This window comes from Struthio camelus, chromosome 1, assembly GCF_040807025.1.
Source record: "Struthio camelus isolate bStrCam1 chromosome 1, bStrCam1.hap1, whole genome shotgun sequence".
Taxonomy (NCBI): domain Eukaryota; kingdom Metazoa; phylum Chordata; class Aves; order Struthioniformes; family Struthionidae; genus Struthio; species Struthio camelus.
In genome coordinates, this window is record NC_090942.1 from 153677989 (window position 1) to 153700866 (window position 22878).

The following is a 22878-nucleotide window of genomic DNA, read 5'->3' on the forward strand; positions in this document are numbered from 1 at the left end:
AGCCCAGCAAAGATGTTTCTTAAGTTTATCTATGTGACCCCTAAAGAATATTACATCTCATTACACTCTACACTTTCACGTCTGCTCCAAGCAGGATGGTACCCTCCTGCTTGTGACATCTTTCACTGCAACCAAGTTCCTGACTAAAGAAATAAAGTGACTCCATCCATTCCCAGCAGTTAAGGTTAAAGAGATGCACTCGGTTCTAAATCTTGGCTGCTAACGCTCTCTTGACCTTTGGCCTGCCTGAGCACGGCTAAGTTTGATGGGACCATGCCAAGCCGTCTCCTGTAACCCATGAGTTGGTTAATATACTCCCATTTCTCATTCAGACAGCCAACAGAGGCAAAAAAGGCAGCAGGGCAACAAATGCTGTCTCCTGCAAATGCTCTGTAATAAATTGCTCTTTCAGTAGTGCAGAAGACAGATTTTTCTTTCGTTTGCTTCTTTCCTCCTTCTGCATAGAAGTCACCAATGAGAAGCTCGCTTTCCCACCTGGCCCCAGCTGACTGTGCCCATAAATTTGCCTATGCAATGCCTGTTTACGGGTCGCTGATGGAACAGGGAGACGGGCGCATTTTCTAAGCACTGGGTAGATAATCACAGTAATTGATGTTTGGAGCTGCTAGCTCCTAGGAGCATAGGGTCTCTTTCTCCCAGTGAGGCCCTGCTCCATGTTATCAGTCCAGCCCATAATTAAATATCACTCTTTTACAATATGTTTCAGGCTCCTTAATGAGTCTAAAGCAGAAATAGTCACCTCTTTCCCCTTTGAGCTTTATTTGCTTGTTATTAAACAATGTTATTGAGCTGCCTTCTTTCTCTGTGTTGCCAAACCTGCATCATTTCCGTTTTATAATTGCACAATTAGAGTCAGTGCTTTGCTTTCATACATCAGCAGGACCTGAGAGAGAGAGCGAGAGAGAAAGAGAAAGGGGAAAAAAATCAGGTGTTCACAGACAACTCAAATGCATCTTATTTTCATTAACTACCAGATTTTGCAAAATGGGAAGCTATTTATCATGATCTGTTTTCTACCACCAGCCACCCCCACTACCCCACTCTGGTGACTTTCGCTATGACCTTGTGCTGTATTGTTAAGGGTCCAATTTGCTCATTGTTAGTTGCCTGCATAATTCTGTGCACCTCCCCCACCATCTTTTTTTTTTTCCCAAGCAAAATCTAGTCATTTATATTCTGAAACTAAATGGTATTCCTCCTCCCCTACAGCCTCCCCCAAAAAGAAAGAAAGAAAGAAAAAAAAAGCCCTAGCAAGCTGTATGACACTAGTAATTCCTTCTAACAAATTTCCACAGATGCCCCCCTCCTTACACACATGCACACACTCTCTCTCTCTCACACACACATACTCTCTCTCACACGCACACCCTTAAGCTGCTCTAAGCAGTGTATTAAGTAGCTGAAGAAAATCCATTCACATTCTGCTGTGTCGCTTTCTTCTCAAGTCATGAACCCATCACAGACTTTTTCTAGCTGTAGGTTGCCACGGTGAAGATTTACAATGCCAGTTATTCATACATCTGCCTTCTCTTTTTTCCCCCCTTATTCTTAAATCCCTTGGGCGAGGGCAACCTTGATACTGAGACTCGTAAAATTCATGCAGGCTTATCATCCTTGGTGAAGGCTTCAGGCGTGCATTACCGTATCCAACTGCCTGCTCACCGCCATGACAGAACTGGGCCTATAGGTTTTATTTCTAACAGAGGAAAAATGTATTAATGTGCTAAATAGAAAAGAAAGCTTAACTGTTTTGAGGAAAAAAAATAGGGTAAACAATAACCAGCACTATCTGTTTCTCTTAATGATTTTTAAATTTGTTTTAATTACTTTACTCCCTACAGAACAGCATAAATCTGAAACCACATTTTTTTAAAAGGACCCTTTAATTTGTGTGGAATAGTGTTCTGAAAGTCCAATCACACTGCAATGTGGAAGTACAGTACTAATACAGCCTCTGAACTCCACATCAAAGTAATGAATACAACAAACCTGGAATGAATTTTACACATAAATTTTAAAGTCTTTTCTTCATTTTTTTGCTTTTTTTTTTTGTTTTTAAAGGCTCTTGCTCAACTACTGTAACAATGAATACTTTCTTAAATTATGGTGGAGGGGAGTTGAATGTATTGATGCTACAAAATAAAAACGAAAATGAAAAACAGAAGAATCCTAAACAAATTACACGTCTTCAATTACAAAGTCACAGGTGAAACATGGATTCTGTAAAAATGCGAATCACTGTAATTATAATTTTGATATAATCATAATTTGCTACAAAATTAATCACATTTTTATACGTATTGATTCCTTTCTGAGGGTTACTCCTATAGAGGATTGAAGGATGTTCTATGGAGGGCTTAGGTATGAAAAACGGGGTTCTGTTTCAGAGTTTTGTTTTATTGCTTCATTTTCAATAAGCCAAAATCGTGCCAAGACCTCTTCACTTTTCAAGGAGACAAGTTGTTGGACGCTGTGTTTAAAGGACTGCACCCCTCTTCTATTTTCCTATGATGAATGTACATACTTCTAAGTCTATTATTTCATTTTACAATGTGTTTTGAAATGGGTTGCGATCTCAGGAAGCTGAACAGTTCAACTGACCTATGAGCATCCTAAAAAATCTTTCAAAATGATTATGCCTGTGCAAGTGGGACCAACATAACTAGAACGGGTAAACATTACAGTCAAAAAGATACAAAGCTAGATGCTACCTTCAGAAGATGCCTGGGTGTGTAATAGACTTTTTCTGGAAAAATGTGACTTGCAGTTTCAGAGGGTAGTACTTTTGAAGCCACAAAATTATTCAAAGAGACATGAAGCCACATGTCCTTTGAGAAGCCGCACCCCATTATCCTCATCCCTTTTTCCCTTTTTGCGTTTTATTGTTGCTTTAAATGTTTCAAAACTGTTTCAGCCATTATGCTGTCAAAAGTGTCTTTTCAATCTCAGATCCATATCTTCTGACATCCGAAGACAGTTACAACAGAAAAGAAGACTTGTGTTGATGTTACTCAGTCAGCATTAAGTTGTCACAAGTGCTGTCTCACTTCATCTTGATAGTGATGCCTAGAGCCCACTCATACCACCACCCGCCTGCACAAAGGTGACATCTCCGTTTGCATGATGAAGCACTATTTACAGGGCTCCGCTACCAGGTCTGCAGGGCCCTCAACAGCACCTCAGCTTACCTGTAATCACCTGCGAGCAGTGTTTCTCAGAATAAAATATCCATACAAGACCTCCAATTGTTTGAATTAGGAATTTCAGATGGCACAATGCAAAAGTTGCACGCTCATATGTCACCAGTGAGCAGATTCTCCTCGCACTTAGATTAGTCTTTAAAGGGGGGTGCAAAAAGTTGGGGTTTCTGAACACATTCCCAAAAGACCTCAGGGTCGTTCATTCCGATGAGGGAAGGTGCTTTTTGGCCATCTCTTTCCTGCAGAAGGGGGAAGTCCATGGTACACCCTGAGCAGTTCACTGGGAGTTCACATGTCTTGTATGGAAGCCACGGGGCAGAGAAGAGGAATTCTGCACACCCAAACCTAATGCTGATTTACACTAGGAAGCAGCTGAGGCACAAATACAGATCTAGGCATTAGGAGGCCCTGGCAGCCAACAGCAGAAACCTCACTGTTGGGGACTGTGTACTCTAGACCTGCTATGTGAACCCCGATAGCCTGGACAGGTGAACGTGCAGTACATGCTGCTTTTTCCTAGAGATGAATTTGCTGGTGAAGGGACTCCACCATGTTTCTTGCCAATGCCCTTCCCTAGGTCAAGGGGCTCAGAGGATCGTCAAGTCCAATCCCTCTAAGCACAGACCACTATGCAATCAATGTGTCTAGCAAAGCATCCCCCTCATTTATCATAGGTCATAAAATGACTCCCAGCATGAGCTTTAGACTGTAAGCAAAGAGACCAGAAGTCACAATTACAGCATGACATGGGGAGAAAGCAAGAGATATCCAGGACATCACAGAGCTCTTAAGTTTCTACAGTAGCAGTACTGGCTGGACTCTTGAGTCCTTCAACATTGCAGGATTTACCAATGTTACTTGCTGCTAATTAGTCCTTATGTGTGTTGGGTATCATCCTACAAAGTGACTTGCAGAAGACTCACCTCTAGATATTTTGTCTAAAGATCTAGGCTGTTTAACTGAAGCAGCAAACCTCATGCTTTTTCTCCTCGAAGGAATGTAGTTCAGCCAGGATGGTGAGCTGTAAGCATCTCTTCTGTACCACCGTTAGCTCCCACCAACCAACCTTTTTGCTGGTCAGACCTACCCCAAGCATCAGCTGAAGTTGGCATACTTACTTTGTGAATTTGGCCCATTTACTTTGATTCTATAAGAACTTGGACTAAGCGTATGGATTTGTTTCACCCAGTCAATGGGCTTGATAGTTCCCCACAGTTGTTTCTCTTTGCTATTGTCCCTGCCCTCTGATTGTGGATCCATTATACGAGGTCCCCTAAAGCAAAGAGAACTCATCAGAGCTGCTTTCCATTTAGGGAGACTTAATTGTAAGTTATTTTCCTAGAATTATTCCATTCCAATATTCAATGTGATCATTCCATTCTGGGCTGTGGTTCACAGGTCAAATGGTCAAGCGCTTTCAGTGCTGACCTTAAAATATTGCTGAACATTAGATTAAATTCAAGACCTTCAGTATATGAGAATTACAAGCTGCAGAAAGAAAGAAGTGGATAGATCCAAAAATTAAAGATCTGAGTAATTTCTTCTGAATCAATTTGTATTCTCAGGCACATCCCTCACTAGTAAACAATATGAACTGGTGCCTGCTTTAAATATTTTTTTTTAATTCCATTTTCATCCTGCTGCATCCTTTAGTCTGTGGTATTTGTCAGCATTTCAAAGTAAGGTACCAAAGGAGCTATGTCAAGCAACACTACTCACATGTTTTCATCACATGTAGGGTGTACTAACTGGTGGAGAAACACTGGAAAAAAAAAAAAAGGCATATCGCAAACCTGGACCACTGTTAGCTTGGCAAAAGCTTTAGTGCCTAGCATGCCAATGTAGATACTATGCTGTTTAAGTTATCTGACTGGGAATTATTATTTCTTATTGTTCTAGGCAAAAACTGAGACAATTATGCAGAAGCTACCATTTCTCTACCTTCTTTAACAATAAACAAGTATGATAGGTTTCTGGTCCCAGTGAGCTGAAAATGAGGATAAGAGGTATCTTTAGCAGATGACCTAGAAGGCTGCTTCCTTTGGAGACCATGCTAGTTTTGAGGCATGTTGTTGACAGGAAAAAGGGGGAGATAACATTCTGGCCCTGGAAGCTCAGTTAAGCTTCTGGTTATTGTGGTGCTCTTGACGTTCAATGACCATTTGGAACTTTCTTTTACAGTACGACTGACAGCCATCACTGAAAATCTGATCTAGTGGCCAGCTAATGGGTTTCAGGTTTGTCACGTATAAATTAACCAGATAAAATCGCGTATGGTCATGTAAGGGAAATATTTACCAATATTTTGTTTACTACAGAATTCTAAGTTTTGCATTTGGGGAGCATATTATTCTTTAAATTTTAAAACCAGAGTCCTTATTAGTAGTGACAGAATTATAAACAATAAATACGTATCAGTTCAGTCCATACTGTGACTACTTATGGATGCATAAAGTATATGGAGGCTTGATGAAGTCCCTTGTGCAGCATCCCCAATTTGGCAGTATTTTGTTTATGTTATGACAGGAAAACTTGAGTAGCGTTATAGCTCCATGAAAATGCACCAGTCCCAAAAGGCTTCATACCACTTCAGTAGTGACTACCCAATAAAATAAAAGTTGTTGTGAAAATTGAAAGGGCTTGTTGCCTTAAAGTTAAAAAGTAGCCAGTAGAGAGTTTTGGAAGTTTTTACTTTTAAAAGCAAAAGCTTTAGGATTAAGCTTCTCTGTCCTGTAATCCCATGTTATAGTTATTGCATGCTAGTTCTGCTGCAAGCATTCAGAACTCTATCTGCTTGACTATCCATCCTTACCCTTAATGAATAATAGCTTTTTTTTTTATGTAATGTTGTCTCAAAATGGGTTTCTTCATGGCGGGTATCCTAGTTCATTTGCACATTTAGAAGTAATCACATGAATAAAAAAAAAAAACAACAAATGGTCAGATGGGGCTCAAGAATGTGTTTTCCTTTGGTGTGATGTTTTCATTTCACATTTGCTGGTAAATAGGGTGTTGGAAGTCCAATGTTTGTTACCTACCTGAAATTTACTTGAGCAACTCGTCTTTTTATTGGAGGCTACATTTCAAGTTAGATTTTTCAGAAAGCCCAGAGCTTGTAGGCTTGGTCACTTGCCACACACAAGTAACAACCGATTTTTATGAGGTCTCTATGTGCTTTTTAACTTTGGATGTGTTCTTTTTTGTTTGCTTTGATTTGCTTTCCTTCCCGTATTTCCTATATGTTTAGTTCAATACTGTGAATATAACTAATAGAATCTAAGGTACCTATCATGATAATAAAACCAGTAAAGGAGAAAGAGACAAAAAAGATAGTTGTTCATGGACTTAAGGTTGGATTCTAAAAAGAAAATACAGCAGGATTCTCCACAGTCTTACACTTGCTATATGGTTTTAGCACAACACTAATGAGAGCTTGTAACTATATAGGTCTCCTTTGCACAGTTTAAATGTGTTTATGAGGTGTAAGACACTGAAGCATCAGGCCCTCAGGGAAAATTCTCCTTTTTAAGTGACTTTAAAAGGTGGCATGGCTAGCCCTTGAATTATGGACATGTCAGAGGTAGGCTAGAAAGAAGGATAGGAAGGGGCTATCCCTGGATTTCTGCTACACTGGTTCTCGTCAGGGCTGTTAGAAAGCCAAGGGTGTAAGTGTAAAGCTCTTCTAATTTACATTGGATGTAAAATCTGGAGTGCAGAGAGGACAAATGTGGCTTCTGGACATCTTTGCTCTAACTTCCTTGCTCTTAACGGATAATAAAGCTTCTTGTCTTCAAAGTGTTTACTCATTGGAGTAAATTTTTTGAACGGATAACATTTGAAGGATAGGATTTGGAGATGAAAAGGTGCTCTCCAGGGCAGAGACTATGTATTTAGCCTGATTTTATAGCAGCCTTGCATGTCAATACTTCTGAGTAGAAAAAAAATACGGTATATAGCATTTTTTCTACTGTTTACATGTTTGTTTCTACCCATGTACACACACATGCAATCATATATGCTATACATGCACTGAGAGGGAGAGAGAGAGAAGGATAAAAGATATAAGATATGAAAATTCAGAAATTTTGAAATTTCATTTATTAAACTTTGGGTGGCACCATCTTAGAAAGATATGACAGATAGTTCATTCTGGTTTGTATTTTCTTTATTTGCATTACACAGCACACCTGGTAGAAAGGATATTTAGGTAGTGAAGGACTTGCAGCATTAGTAATTAATAGGTCCCATTATGCCACCTCTCATGCAAGTTTAGGACATCTTAGATGCTAGATAAGAGATGAATAATTTGAAGTAATTTTCCTGTAATCATGCCAATCACTTCAGCAAAGTAGTTATTAAATGAAACAGTATTATGATGAATTATAGGACATCTATTGAATATCTTTTCTTATCATCTACTTACAGTGCCTGATGCTGAAAAGAGGCAAACATGTGAATGCTCTTTCCCAGTAAAATATGCACACTTCTCACTGTAAATAATAGTTTGTTTAGCAAACCTTGTATTTTAATGAGGCCTAGAGACAGATTTGAACTAGTCTCATGTTCTTTGCTGCTCGAGAAGAGCAGATCATCTAGTTTTACCTTTTCTTTAAAGGTAGATATTAGCAAGAATGAGTCACCACTGATGACAAGGAATTCTTCTAGTTCAAATTTGCTGAAGTGATTAAATATTATTTATCTAATTAAATGCTCAAAACAGATCATTATTGAAAGGAATAAATTTAGTGGATTTGTTGAGCAGTGTTAGCTGAAATGTAACTGCGCATCATTTGACTTTTTAACATTTTATTATATCTAATAAGTCTTTCTGTGCTTAATTAAATCAACTTATTTTTTACAGCTAATTTAACATGATTTCATTTTAGTTACAGCTTTTGCATCAGATATGTAGAAAGCCAACTGTACACCCAAATTAAGCTTGTGCTACTTAGGTGCTCTGCTGCACTTCTTACCTCTCTAGCTGCTACTGCTATCTGGGCTATTTTTTACTCTTTTATTTTCTTTCGTTGGAGAAAGGTTACTCATTTTTTAATTATAACCTGTTTTAAATACTACAGTAAAAAAAATTATACCATATGGTCATAAAACATTTAATAATTCTGTCATATGTAACAAGCTCTGAAAATCAACTTTTTTTCTTGGCATAGGACTTTGCCTTGTGGCAGAAAATGCCAAAAAGGAATGCAAGATTAATTCTACTCATGGCTGCCGCAGCACCTTAATCTGTGTGTGTCTGGGTGAAGGTAAGGGTGGACCTGCTAGCGTACATAAAGCTTTAACTCTTCTCAAGGTATAATGTGTCTATATTTTCACATGTTGTTTCAAGATTTTTGAATCTCATTTGGGTTTTCTTAACACCAAAAATATTAACAACAATTCATTGGCTTCATCTCTTTAAAAACTTCTGAAAGCTTTCAACTCTTTTCTGAACAGTACCCCACTGTGGGGGTAGGATTGGGTGGAAGGTGAGAAATTCAGTTAACTTGCCGGTGATTGCAGTTGGCTTCAATCGATGTCATTCCTTTGACTTCTGTCAGATTATGCCTTGCCCCGATTAGCATGTACGAGAGCAGAGTCAGCCCAAGAACACCTCTACGCTAATCAAAAAAGGCCTTTTATGGGGTTTGGTCGATGACTAACTTTTTCCAAAGAGTTGTGTTAAGAGACACTGTCTATCCAGAATCTAACTGAAAAGAGTAAATTTCACTGCCTGGGTAGATGGGATAGAGCATTGTCTAATCCCCACATGCATTTTTTTCCCTCTCAAATATCTGAATATTTTTCAGAAAATTTCAGAAATGCTTTTCTAGCTAGCCCTGTAGCAGAATGAATCTCATAGCGCACATTGCTAGTTTTCAGCAGTATTACCAGTTTTTAGCCTAGACAAAAATAAAACTACACAAGGCACTTTAAAGCGCTGCATGCAAGACTATACAACCAGACTTTTCTTGCGTACACACATGTAACATATTATTACACCTGCAGTTGTCACCAATAACCACCATTTTGGCATATACAGAACGCCGCCTGACACTTTGGCTTAAATCCCCCAGAGTAACTGTTCATGATCGCAAATTTGGCCGAAGGATTTTTTTCATTACCCTCGAACATTTCCTTTCACCTCCAACCTCTAGGCAGAGCCGTCGCTTTCCCTTCAGAGCGAGGGAATATAAAGACATGGGGCCATCGGGGCTGGCTGTGCCTGACCCCGAGGGCCCTTCTGTCAATCACTGCCTCCCCATCTCTTGCTCTCTTTCACACTAGGCAGCTGTACCCATCGCTGTCAACCAGGTAACAACCAGCAAACAATAGAGGCCTGAATGCCTGGTCTAGACACTCTTTTAGCCACTTATTTGCTGCTCTTGGCAGCTGTTGAAGCATAAATAAGCAGTTTGTAATCAGAAAGCTGACATCATTGCAGCTCAGCTGAGAGGGGGAATTGTTGCTGTGCACTGAGCTGCTTTCCCCCCTCTCCCCCAGCCCACCCCTCTCCGGCCCCCTCCTTCCTTCGTTTTGTGACAACAGATTCTGGGGTGGGGATGCAGATTTCTGCCATGCTAAGCTGGCTTTTCCTTTTCTTTCTGGAGCACAATGATGCAGGTCACGGAAAATTGCACGCACGCGGCCCTGTACTTTGCAACTATCAAAATTTTTAAAAGGATAATAATTATATTTTGATATACATATATATAAAAAACTACGGAAGCTTTCACCTGAAAATAAATGGTTGCGTTCTTTCCTTCACACCTCCAGAAAGCACTTGAAGGCTTATAAATGTGAAATATTTAAACATTTAAAGGGTAGGTCTTAATAGAGTGACCAGAAACAAGGCAGATGGGCAGAGAACGTTTCCTGTCCCAACCGGTATTTTTACCCTTTCTTTTTCTTTTTTGTTCCCTGGAAGGGGAGAAGAGGCAAAAATAGTGTTACTAGAGCTGAGCGAATACTTTCCAACAAACTCTGTTTTGTGTCAGCGCGCCTCTGTTTCTGCTTTTGAAACGCTCAGCTACACATCTCAAATCCCTGCAAGCATTTGTTGTTCGAATACATTTCATACACTTTTAACACTTTTTTTCTACTTTATGGAGTGATCGTAAACAAGTTCACTGGGCAAATTTGACACAATATTTGAAACTCAAGCTGGGTTCCTTAGATGTGATTCGTCAGTTAAGCCACGTGATATTGCTTCTGCTCCCTAACTGGGCGAGCGTGATAGCATATCCAGTGCAAATATTTGCACATGCAAATTTAGAATTCGTTTTCCACAAACACTTGCACGTATGACTTTCAAATTAGCTTTCTCTGAGCATTCCTGCTGCTAAGAAAACCTAGTTCAAATATTCATAGAAAGCGAACGTAAAAGGGCCACAGGTTTAGGTGATTTCGTTTGAAAAAAAAAAAAAAATCAACAGAAAACTGATGTGGAAGTCTTTGTAGTATTTGTCCACTTTTGTTGTTTTCTGACTGTCCTCCTTAATATTGAGAACCATTATGTGTTCATGCCATACAGAACAGCAACTGCAAATTATGCTGCCTCAAATACGTAGTTAAAACATAAACTTTACAATCTGCTGTGCATTTGCAGCTGTTTATTGATGGGAAAGTAAAGCACAGCATGTAACCTTTAAAATACATAATCCATACCAGGTCCCAAATCTTTCCCTTGTGTTTCATTCCGTCTGTGCTGTCGATGACTCTAGCAGCAACAGGAAAGAGGCGAAGGGCTTTCTGAGCGCTTTCTTTCCCCAACTGCTTATTTATTTATTTGCGTGCACTTTACGCGTGCAATCACTAAGGGAGTTGAGCCTTCTCATTTTAGCGGAGCAGAGCGCACATTCAATCAGAGACGTGTCGAAGCTTGCAAGAAGTCTGACGCAACTGCCTGTTGGCGCACGGAGGCAGAGTGAACGCCAGAGCGCCTATAGGGTTCGCTGACTATCTGAAATATCTTCAGGTAGCTCAGTCTATCTCCAGTTTCAACAAGAAAGAAGGCCAGTTCAACAAAAATATTGACTTTATATCTCCCAAAGGCTTTCTAGTGTTAGTTTGCTCTAAGTAGCTCATGATTTAGAGTACAAAGGCATTTCCAGAATGCATGTTTAACAAAATGACATAGCAGATAATTGAAATTTATTTGCAATTTTCAAACTACAATAAACACAATTCTCCTTTTCTTTCATTAATAATCGCACGGCTAATGCATAACAATCCCTCTGCAGCTTTTACAAGCAAACTTGAGCTGCTGTGTTGTAATAGCTGGAAAAGTTAATGTAGCTTGAACAAGGTTCCTAATTGTCCCTGTCTCTGTCATATTTGTCTACTTGAATGGTCCTAAATACCACAGCGATTAATTACTACAGAGCAGGTATTACAAGATGTTATCATCCTTCCCCAACTGTCTGGGTGAATGGAGAGAGGCAGTAGATTGTTACAGTGTTTCATCTTTGCACTTCCTGTAAGGCACTTTAACCAGAAGATTTAATGTGTCAAAGTTAACTGCGTTCTCTAGCAGATATTCACATTCTAATTAAAGATTAAGAACGTAGTACATTACACTGTGATTTGTCATACATGGCTTGTTAAATAGGAAACCTACCGGGATTCCCTAACATTTTATAAACATTATTCAGGGCTTTTAATGTGGGCAGGAGGAAAAGATTATTCAGCTGCTCTGCAGAGTAGAAGGCAGGTCACCCTCCTCCCCCCCCCCCCCCCCCCCCAAGCTCCCAAGCTCTCCTCCTCCAAATAAATAAATAGGAAAACTCAGGCAGTTTTCAGACTGGAATTCTGGTGAGACCTCTTTAAAATATTTGTCTACCCAGTGTGTGTATGTGCGCATGGAGACATATGTACATATGTATAAACACACACACACACGCATATATTTTATATATAGATGTATATGTCTTAATTATTTTTTGGCATTTTTCAACTTTTGCTGTCAGCTATGTAAACTGAGGTAGGAAGTCTTTGTTTGAATTAGAGTGGCAAAGGAAGCAAGAAAGATGAAACAGTTTTTCAATATGCAGAATGTGCTTTCAGCTGATCCTAGCAATGCTGAACAGCGTACCACTTCCAGTATTAGTAGCAGAGGACTGGTTCACATTCTTTGATTGCCTGAGGAATAAATTAATGAGGTTACTGGAGACAGTGAACATTTGCATATTCACGGATGCTTATTAGGTATAAAGTGAATGCCAGGTGCACTGAATTTTGGGAATACTAGCTTTGTTTTCGGTCTTCTATTTTAAAGCAATCACATCTTTCTTTTTCCCTCAAGTGGGAAGTTCTGTGAGAAAAAAGCAGCATTCATAAAGATAATAAAGCAAAAACAAAAATCAAATTAATTCAGTAAAGACAAAGCTTAGCTGCAAGGTATACATCAGAATAAATATGATACAGCATGAAACTGGGGTCTATCTTAATATCTTGTTTGGAACAACAGTTAGGATGACTACAAATATGAAAACAGTTGTTCCAAGACATAAGGAGAACAAATGTTATATTTTTCGCTGTGCTCCTTATGGGTTCCTAGCTTTAAATAGCAATAGGAGAACTCATTATGAAGTTACCTTCCATAACGCCCAACACTTAATTTTAAAGCACCAAGATTGTAGCACATCTTGTTACAGCGAATCTCAAACTCAGCCTGCAAAGCCCAGAAGATAGAATTACAAAATTTGCTTGACTATTTCTCCAAGGAGTATCTGCACATGGTTGCATTGTTGTCAGTGACTTCCATCATTGCTGTGCGAAAGCACATTGCGTGAATGATTTGCGCTGTATCTCATTATTCTTGGAAGTTTTTATCTATATTGTTTATTTGGAATCGTTATCCCCTTTGCATTCTTGAAGATCTGATGGTTTTTTTTTCCTCCCATTCTTTGCCTGTCCATATGCTATAAAGCACAGTATTAGCACTGCTTGTTTTAGCGTAGAAATATCTGTCAATTGAAAACGTGTATTGTTTGTTCTGCCTTTTGCTTGTCTCTTACAGTATAAGCATCAAGCATATACATGTACATAGAATACAGGCTTACATGCACTGCACACAGATATACGCAAACACACATGCCCACACAGATGTGCACATACTAAATTATTGGTATCACCTAGTTCCAAGTAGCTAGTGTAGCAAAATCAAGCAGTGATAAGTGTTTTCTTTGGATAATAATATGTATTTACAAACAGGCTCCATTCTGCCCTCTTGTTTCACAGAATACTGTGTTCAACTTCCCTTTCCTGGATGTTGCACTGTGTTGATCACTGCCCTGCCTCTGCAAATCCTATTTGAAAATCTCATTTGCAGCATAACTGACAACAAAGGCATTACATGGTGTATGCCCTGCATATTCTGCAGACTACTCCTTGTCTTTGTAAGTTATTTCTAACTTCTAATGAAAATACTGTGCGATCAGTTGATGATCTTTTTTATTTATTAACAGTCTGTAAAATTAAGTGTGTAATCAAAGAATGGGTGCTTTCTTAAAAGTGCAAGGTGGAATGCATTAGATTAGTGGTACATAAAGCAGATGTACTTTACTGCAGTAGGCCTGTCTTTGGATATTCTAGGAAGAAGGGAGTTAAATAAAACATTATATCGAAGAGGATCCTGAGTTGCAGTCACTGCCACTGCAAGACACAGAGATCCTGTTTAGATATATATTTCTCTGCATCTGTTTCCAAACTGTAATTCTGATTCATGATTAAAAAAAAATAAGAAAAATTATTTGATATTGCAGCGTCTCAGGGTAGCTTCTGCATAATTACATGCAAAATGATCTGTTATATATTTATTGAAAATAGTATTGCAGAGCACAAATGTGCATTTTATTCAGAAAGGTCATATTTTAAAACATCCATTGTAGCTGATTCACTAACGTCCAGAGGGTTTTTGCCGTACACACAGCACAGATTTTCTTGATTATGTAGATTTTTTTTTCTATTGCAGTTTCATATGCAAAGCATGCATCAGCCACATCCATGCTATCTCCTAAAGCAGCCATTCTGAAACCCAATCTGGGGACAGTGCAGACTAAATAAAATTTCATTTTGATTTGGCCTCCCGCTGAGAATGGGACTGCTTTGTTTCAGCCGACAGAACCAGCAAGCCAGAAAGGTATGTCCTGTTTTGCATGGCTGATGGTGTGACTTGAGGATCACAATCAGGCCGTTCATGCTCTCAGGGCTCGGCATCTCATCCACATCCTGTACTGTCTTTCTCTTTTCCTTTCCATTTGCTTTCCTTCTGTGCCGCCTGCCGTCTACCTGCAGGGCAAAGCTATGGCAGACCCTAACACTATTGTTTACTTTGGCATATGTTTAATAGCTGCATGGCTGTTTCAGGGCAGGGTTTTTTATTTTTTCCCCTTGCCTTTGTTTTTTTTCCCCCCCTCCCTTCACCCACTTTCACTTTCCTTATTTTCTAGGTGTTGAATACACAAATACTGACTTAACGGAAAATTATGTAAGTACTGCTTGCAATGCTTCGGAGATTTTACTAGAAGATTTGTAATGCAGGATTTTATTGTAAATCTGAGGAAACATTTAACAGCTTTGAAGGACTTCAGTTTTCATAGCCCTTTAGAGCTGTTTAGGCAGAAAAGCAATCGCCCATTACAGTTAGAAGGGGGGAAAAAAACACTCTTAGGAAGGTGCCTAACTGCTTTGCCATCTTCACATGCTTTATAGTTTACAGCTGCAGTGTTTGGCTAGGGGAATATCAGTAAATATTTCTCTGTCTAAATATTAGTATATACCTTATAGCCAGTTTGCATTCCTGGAGAGACTGTACAGCATGTTCCTTACTGCTGTTGCCCCATTTTTTGGAATAGGTGTTGGCAATCAGGGACATGACCACTGTTTTATCCTCTCAAGCAGCTTTTGGACAGGGCAGCAGGACACCTAAAAGACCTTCTATGATGTGAACTTTACTTCTCAAAGTAAAGTGGATTTCTCTGTCAAAGCTACGCTATCCCTTATCTGTGAATATTTTTTGGAAAAAAAGTTTTTCTTTTAAAATAAAATTAGTATAAAATTTACCTTAGACAAAGGGCAAATTTTATTCTGATTACTGTGTATTTTTATATGGGCAATGACCTTTTTTCTTTATAAGACAGAAGGCAATTGTAATGCCAAAGAAAAATTCAATCCTTCTACCTCCAGAGTTTAACAAAAAATGGAAAATACATAGTATATAGTACAGAGTACCGACATTGTATAGGAATTTATTTCTTCAAGGTGATTTACAGACACAAAATTATTATTGTACGCAACTTGCCATTGTGGTAGGAGAAATTAATAACATTAAGTTGTTCAGTAAAATCTTATGGAACATACATAGTCAATTATAACACTCTGTGTTCAGTTTAGCACATTTTATTTCCAGCTCTTACACGTTACTCCAACTCCATGACTTTCATCTTATAACCAGATTCACATTTCAGTTTCTGACTTTTTCTGAGATGGTCAGTGGGACAGGCCCTTGCTGTGACAGGCCCTTGCTGTAACCATGTGGATCCTCATGTGGCAGAGTTTTGTAACTTTAAAAATCATTTCTTTCCTTCTTCCTTCATTAAAAAAAAAAAAAAACAAAGGCATAGGTTGGGGGGAGAAGGTGCATCCAGCAAAGGCTGGAGGAAAAGAGAAACAAAAATAGGATGACTGTCTGGTCTTCCTGTATATTAGGATAGGCCAAATATTAGTTTCAGCTGCATGCGTTAACCTCAGTGAACTCCAAGACAATTTTCTGCATATAGCAGAGGACAGGATCTAGCCTTGCATATTTTGTTATTCAGAGATGTTTACAAAGTGAAACACAGTTTGAGAAGACTTTAAAGAAGCTATTTTTAGCGGTGCCACATTTTCTTTAACAAATTTGAGGTAATAAGAAAACTACAAAAAGACTATATTTATAAGAAACAAGAACTACAGCTTTTTAAAATGGACTGAGTGGGGAAAAGATCAGTTCTATGTGTTTTTTCCTCAGTATCTCTAATCCTGCTGTTTCACCCCTCAGGTATCATTGGGATGTTTTCCAAGTCACCAACTTTGCATTGTAATCATAGCTTATAAAAATCAGGTTCAAGTTTACATTTACCATAAATTCATTTCAATGGTTAAATACAAGTTTTAAAAGAAATTAAACTCTAGATATTGTGCTACAGTGTATCCTAATCCCTTCATGTCAGAACTCACAGTCCTAACAGGCTTTTTGCTGCATGAAGAGTATTTTATGTTGTGTCAATTGCTGTATTTCAAAAAAAGAAAAAAGAAAAGAAGTAAACAGATACACATGGATAACTTGCAAACAGGCAATATTTTTTATGTAAAATAGTTAAAGAAATTAATAGAAGTATTATTTCTTTATTTCCAGACAAGAAATATTTTTAAAAAGAGTGGTACTCATTGCAGAAAAGAAAAACCAGCTAAGACCCAGAATGCTCTTGCTATACTGGATACATTTTTATTAATTACATACCTGATGTATTTAACCAGAAATTAATGCATATATTATTCTATTAGTCCTACCTTTTTAGGAGATCAGAGCATATTTTTTAGATTTGTCTGTCGGAGCTATTGCTTGTGGACATCTTCTGGATCAGTAAAGGAATAGGGAATGAGTTTCAGAAGTGTGTTTTGTGTTTACCACTCCTACAGGATGAAAACTACAAGGATGTTAGCCTAAAGTCCAGAAACATAGCCCTCATTCTTAGATAGTTTTATAACACTGTACTTAGTGGACTTCTTCCTTATGTATGTTTGTGTGCTTGAGAGAGGAATCAGATCCAAAATCCCAAATCAGCTACCTCTAGCACACTATCATTGCAAGAAAACAAAATATGTATTCATGTAATGCACTTAAATATGTATTTAATTTTTTAATGCAAAGGACTTTATTTTTTTTTTTTGTTCTCTGACTTTTCTCTTACGTTTTGAGCTTTACTTGGATGAAGTGACTTGGCTGAGATAAGCCAGATCAGAATCCTATGGAGGAAACAGATCACCTAAGAAAGAGAAGATACAGCAAATCAGGAACTTGATGAAGGCACTCAGGAAAAAAGTACCCACTTGTAGTTCTATATATGTGTGTACTTGTATATAATTAAACTACATGATGGTAGTATACACGTGCATGAACATGGAAGTGTGTTTGTATAGATAGACAGATATGTATGTGTATATATGTATGTGTGTATTTATGTGTATATATGCACACATATGGAGCACAGTCTCCAGGTCCCAAGGGCCCATCAGTGATACATGAACACATATAGTTATTATGAGTGTATAGAAGATGAGAAATTTTATGATCTGTGTCTTTGTTGTTCTCCAGCCTATTGGAAACTCCAGCAGTTGAGCAACTGGCTGGCTCTGAAAATTCTCCTGAAACTAATCGACGGTTGTCTAACGCTTGCATGTGCCTAAAACCTTGCCCGGGTCAGGAGGATCCCAGACATGAAGATTTGCCTGTAGGATCAGGGCCTAAAGATTTGGGACTAGCCTCTTGGCCAAGCTAGGGCAGATAGATCACCATACTTTTGGAGAAAGGTGTCAGAAATCTTTTGTAACCCTGCACTTGTGATCTACCAGAAGAATTAATGGGTAACTCATTGTCATTCCACTCAAACTCCCACACTGACGCTCTTACTTTATACACCTGATTTGACCAACAATGAAAAAGGGATCTGAAAAACTAGTAGTAGGTACTATAAAATTACATATCAAAGGGCGATTAACTAGAAGCAGATACTATAAAATTATGTATCAAAGGAAAGCAATAATACGCTGTCAGCAAGTATAGGCATGGGAACCCATTGTGTTCATAGTCTGAAAGGGATGGAGGAGTGGAATTGCTTTGGTTTGGGATATTTTTACCCAACCCCCGTGTAAAATAAACATAAGCAAAAAGTAAAGTCAGATTTTCACCGAATCACAGAATCATTCAGGTTGGAAGGGACCTCTGGAGATCATCTTGTCCAACCTCCCTGCTCAAGCAGGGTCCTCTAGAGCATATTGCCCAGGATCACATCCGGACGGGTTTTGAATGTCTCCAGCAAAGGAGACTCCACTACCTCTCTGGGCAACCTGTGCCAGTGCTCTGTCACCCTCACAGTGAAGAAGTTTTTTCTCAGGTTTAGGTGGAACTTCCTGTGTTTCAGTTTGTGCCCGTTGCCTCTTGTCCTGTCGCTGGGCACCACGGAGAAGAGACTGGCCTCATCCTCTTGACACTCCCCCTTCAGATACTTGTATACGTTGATGAGATCGTCTCTCAGTCTTCTCTTCTCCAGGCTGAACAGGCCCAGCTCTTGCAGTCTTTCTTCAGAGGAGAGATGCTCCAGTCCCCTGGTCATCTTTGTAGCCCTCCGCTGGACTGTCTCCAGTAGAGAGTCCATTTTCTTCATTTTCATTTTAAAAAAACTTTAGGTTGATCATAGAGTTGCTGCTCAGGTTCACTGGACCAATGGTACACTCTAAAAACAAATACCATCACTTAAATCCTCATTTGACAATGTTTCTAGCTTCCAAAAAGTTGCCTTTCTTACCTGCAAAAAAGTAAAGTGGAGATATTCTCAACTTAAGGGAGGTATTGTCTACTATAAGGAGATATTCTTCTTATAGCTCTTGTTTTAAAAGAAAATCTAATAAAGTAATCTAAGTAGCTGATCAAATGGCTGAATGTAAACAGAAAAACAGCTTTGGACCAAAGCTACAGAAGCAGAGCTAACAAACCCACGCTGACGTTGTTCTGGAGTAGAGGCAGAACCAAATAGCTTAGCCCAACATCTGCTTTGGAAATCTAATATTTCCTGAGCAGCAGGAAGAAGTTTGCAATCCTTAAAAAAAGTGGAAAATCCACCGTTGGGATGACTTTATGAGAACAAAGTTACATCCAGGGAGACCACTTCTAAGTAGAATCTTTTGAGAGATGTTCAAATTGGGGAAAGTTGGAGTCTTGATAAGCTAAGACTTGAAAGATAATGTCCAAAAGAAGGCAGACTGACCTTCTGTGTATTACAGCATATAAGTATTTTAAGACTTTAATGATTATATTGCAAAAAGAGATAATGAATATTAGTCAACTATTTGTCACTGTTTTCTCATCAAAGGTTGTAAAAAGAGATTTTCATCTATAAAATATGGGGTAGATGGAAGAAATTGTTAGTGAATATCTAATGAATACTATATAGCACAGAAGTGGATTACAGATTTATAAAAGCATCCTCTCCTTCATTAAGTATTCTTTATCCTATGGGGGTGGGGAAGTTTTATAGCAGCATTATGTCCTCACAGTAAAAATACATTTAGTCTCCTAGTATCTACTGCAACTGGTTATTCATTATATATAATTTTCTTTATTTTTAAAACTCTTTCCCTCTACCAGCTGTCTGACAAAGGCAAGCATGAAATTTGCTCAGAATAAACTTTTGGAATCATTTGCATTCAATGGGAAAATTCCATTAGTAAAATAGTATTCATTAAACGTTACTAGTGATGGACAAATTTCAGATGATTCAGGGGAATGGTTCAAACAAGTATAACAATATCAGTGTTTGTCTATACTATTTTGAAAAATTTCTATATGGCCTCGTACCCAGGAACCTCTTCATATTACCAAGGTGGGGGTTCTCTTTTTCTTTAATATCTTCTAGCCTTACTTCTGTCCTCTTCCGAGGTTCCTTTACTTTACTGGACAGACCAACATCTTCTCCTGGGTAAGAGGCTATAGCCTCCTTCAGAGGAGACTAATTCGCTATGCTTCCCTGTGCTTTCTTTCAGGAATAACCCAGGAAATCTTCTTGCTGCAGAGAATAGCCATAGGGGTATTAGGAAATATTCTCTTGCACAGATTTGTTGTTTTTTTATCTCCACTGAATTAAAATTTTCCTACGTGGTTGTGTTGTTCCTTGCTGTGGAGGTAATGAAAAAAATCGTACATCTTAAAATGGGAACAAGAGAGGTAGTGGTGTGAGACGACTTACAGCATCATCTCCATCTTTTCTTACTTTTACATAGGAAATCAAAAGTGAAATGAAATAAGTAACTTTAAAAGCATAAGAAACACCATGGCTAAATAAGGTCCACTAGTACATCAACTCTGTTGGCCATATTGCAAAAGACAAACAGATTTTCATTGAAAGGAACTGAAAATCTGAAGTTACATTGTAATAGATTGGTGGGGATGAGGGGGAAGAGAATCTAATTTTTGTGATTCTTCTCTCTCTCTCTCTTGTACTTTATCTTTTTTTTTTATTTAAGAGATTCGATTAGGATCCCAATTTGCGCTTTAGGGAGGTAAAATGAAAAGACTAAAAGCTGCCTCAATAGGATCAGCTAAAAGAGCAAAACAGATCTGGATGTTATCAGGTTAACAATGATAACTCACCTTAAGGTCCCTAAAAATAGAAGTGAAAGAAGCACATCAGTATCGAAGAGCAAGGGGGCCAGAACAAAATTCTGAAGATCCCCATAGTTAACTGGCAGAGGGTCAGACGAACACTTATTAAAATGTAAGGAAGCATAACGGGGTGTCTCAAAAATGGAGTTTCAATCTTACCTGTGAATACCTTGGTTTTGTCAGTTCCATCCTAGTCTGCCATGTTATTTTAATGAGTACTTTTCTCTACATATTCCCTTTGAGAACATTGGGGGAATATCTATGGGGAGAGGGAAGGCAGCAGGTTATAGACAATTTGAGGACAGAGGTCCTTGTAAAGTACATTAAAAAATGAAATTATGGTGATATTTTAAGATGCATTTGTATGTGATATTTGAACGTTGTGAGGTAAATGCATCAATTTAGCTTCCAGTTGCAAAGGTAACAGGCAACCGTCTTTATTAAGGAACACTGTTCTCCAAGGACAATATCGCTACATTACCCTAGTGCTGCTAAATGCTGCACATTGTCAACCCTGCTTTTCATAACGTCAGTACATTTCTCTTAAGTTGCCTCCTTCAGATAACTTTGATGAGGATCAGTATTTCACTTCACAATTTACCTGTATCAACTCTTACCCCACCATAATCTAGAAAGAGATGTCCATGCAGCAAATGTAGATGAAATATCTTGGAAAAACGATTTTAAAGCTTTCTTGGCCATAAATGTTGCTTGTTACTGCAAAGAGAAGTCTTTATTTAAAACCATAGACGCCATCTAATTCTATCTTGTTCTAACACCCTTTACTCTAACTTGGCTGATGTGCTTTGTTTTTTGTCAATAATGCGATGTTAGAACTGTGGGAATAAAACTAACTGAAAACTAGGGACAGCTGAGATGGGTAATGTATTTGGACGGGTCAGGAGAACAGCAGAAGGACAGAAAAAGAGGGAATACTTCCTGAACTCTAGCAACGGAGAGGAAGATGTGTCCCATTTCCTAACACTTAGATGTACCATATGCTATGTGTTAATGTATTGTTTGTTTCAAACATAGTAAGACTTTGAAATGGCATCGAGAAAAAATAGTTACATCAGTATTTACAGATGTTTTCTCATAGCATGATATACTGGCAAAACAGAAGAATATTATGAGTAATTGGCCTGGCTATAAGTCCTGCAGTCCATTGCTTTATGGTGCTGTAAATTTCTTAGTGTATTTAAGTCCAGCAACTTTATATTTCCAGTTGTATTTTCAAGTACACTAATGTTTAGTTGCTGACATGTGGGAGGGGTTTTTTGGTTTCTTTTCTTTTCTTTAGAAAGTAATATTATGGCATCTTGGATTTTGCAATTCCTTCGTAAATTATTTTAAGTTCTCTATGCATATGTGCTTACCCACACACACATATTTACCACTTGGAGGACAAGTTGGATAAAGCAGAAGTGTAATATCACACCTTCCCTCTCCCAAATGAAGGACCGGCCGTCAGCGGGTATCCAAAGTGCTATGTACTCTCTGAAATACAAGGAACAAAACGCTGTATCGGCACCTGTCAGTAATCTGGCCTCAAGCCCTTATTGCTCCATGAATCTTTGTTCTCCTGCAGTGGTGGCCTACCTAAGCAACAAAAAAGTCCCAAGTCCTCTGAAAACCTGCCCTCCAAGTTTGTTGTGCTGAAAGGTGCTCAAGACAACCCTGCCCCAAGTCTGTAACCACAGCCCATGATGAATGCAGAACAGGGGTTTCCAGAGGGAAGGTCTGTAGGTTGTTTAGTAAAACGTTAGAGGTTTTATTTCAGTAAAGGAGGAAGAGAATTAAAAGAATGGGGGGAAATGCGAGAAAGATTTGAAAACAAAGCCAAGACAAAACTCCTTGGGGCCTAGAACTGATCGATCACATGGGTAAACTAAGAGCCAGTGAAGGGAAACCTTTTGCTCCAATTTCTCTTATGATCAGGGGAACAGGCTTTTGAGCAGTGTTTGTTATCAGGATTGCACCAAAGGCTGTGCTTGGTTTACATCAGCCATTTTCCAGAGGCTGGAGTTTTATAAGACCCCCAAGTGTTTGAGATTTGGATCCAGTGGAACCGGAGGCATAAAAATTATGAATACCTGTCTGAATTTCACCTCCTCTCTGTGCTGTTCCTACCTTTCCTGTTGAAAATGTAAAATCTTCTCCTCAACCTTCTCCTTCTACTTATGAGTCCTTCTCACTTTCTAGTTTTAGGTTGTCTAAGAAGCATGTGATAAAGCAGCG

General features: G+C 38.6%; 1 protein-coding gene across 1 annotated transcript in view; it reads left to right on the forward strand.

The window, feature by feature from the left end:
- LOC104143367 (uncharacterized) overlaps positions 1-22878 on the forward strand; it is a 417508-nt gene that overhangs the window by 228228 nt on the left and 166402 nt on the right. The window contains exons 8-11 of the mRNA XM_068925206.1: positions 8390-8485; positions 13461-13618; positions 14337-14361; positions 14672-14709. Of these exons, the coding sequence (XP_068781307.1) occupies positions 8390-8485; positions 13461-13618; positions 14337-14361; positions 14672-14709 (317 nt within the window). The remainder of the gene's footprint in view (positions 1-8389; positions 8486-13460; positions 13619-14336; positions 14362-14671; positions 14710-22878) is intronic.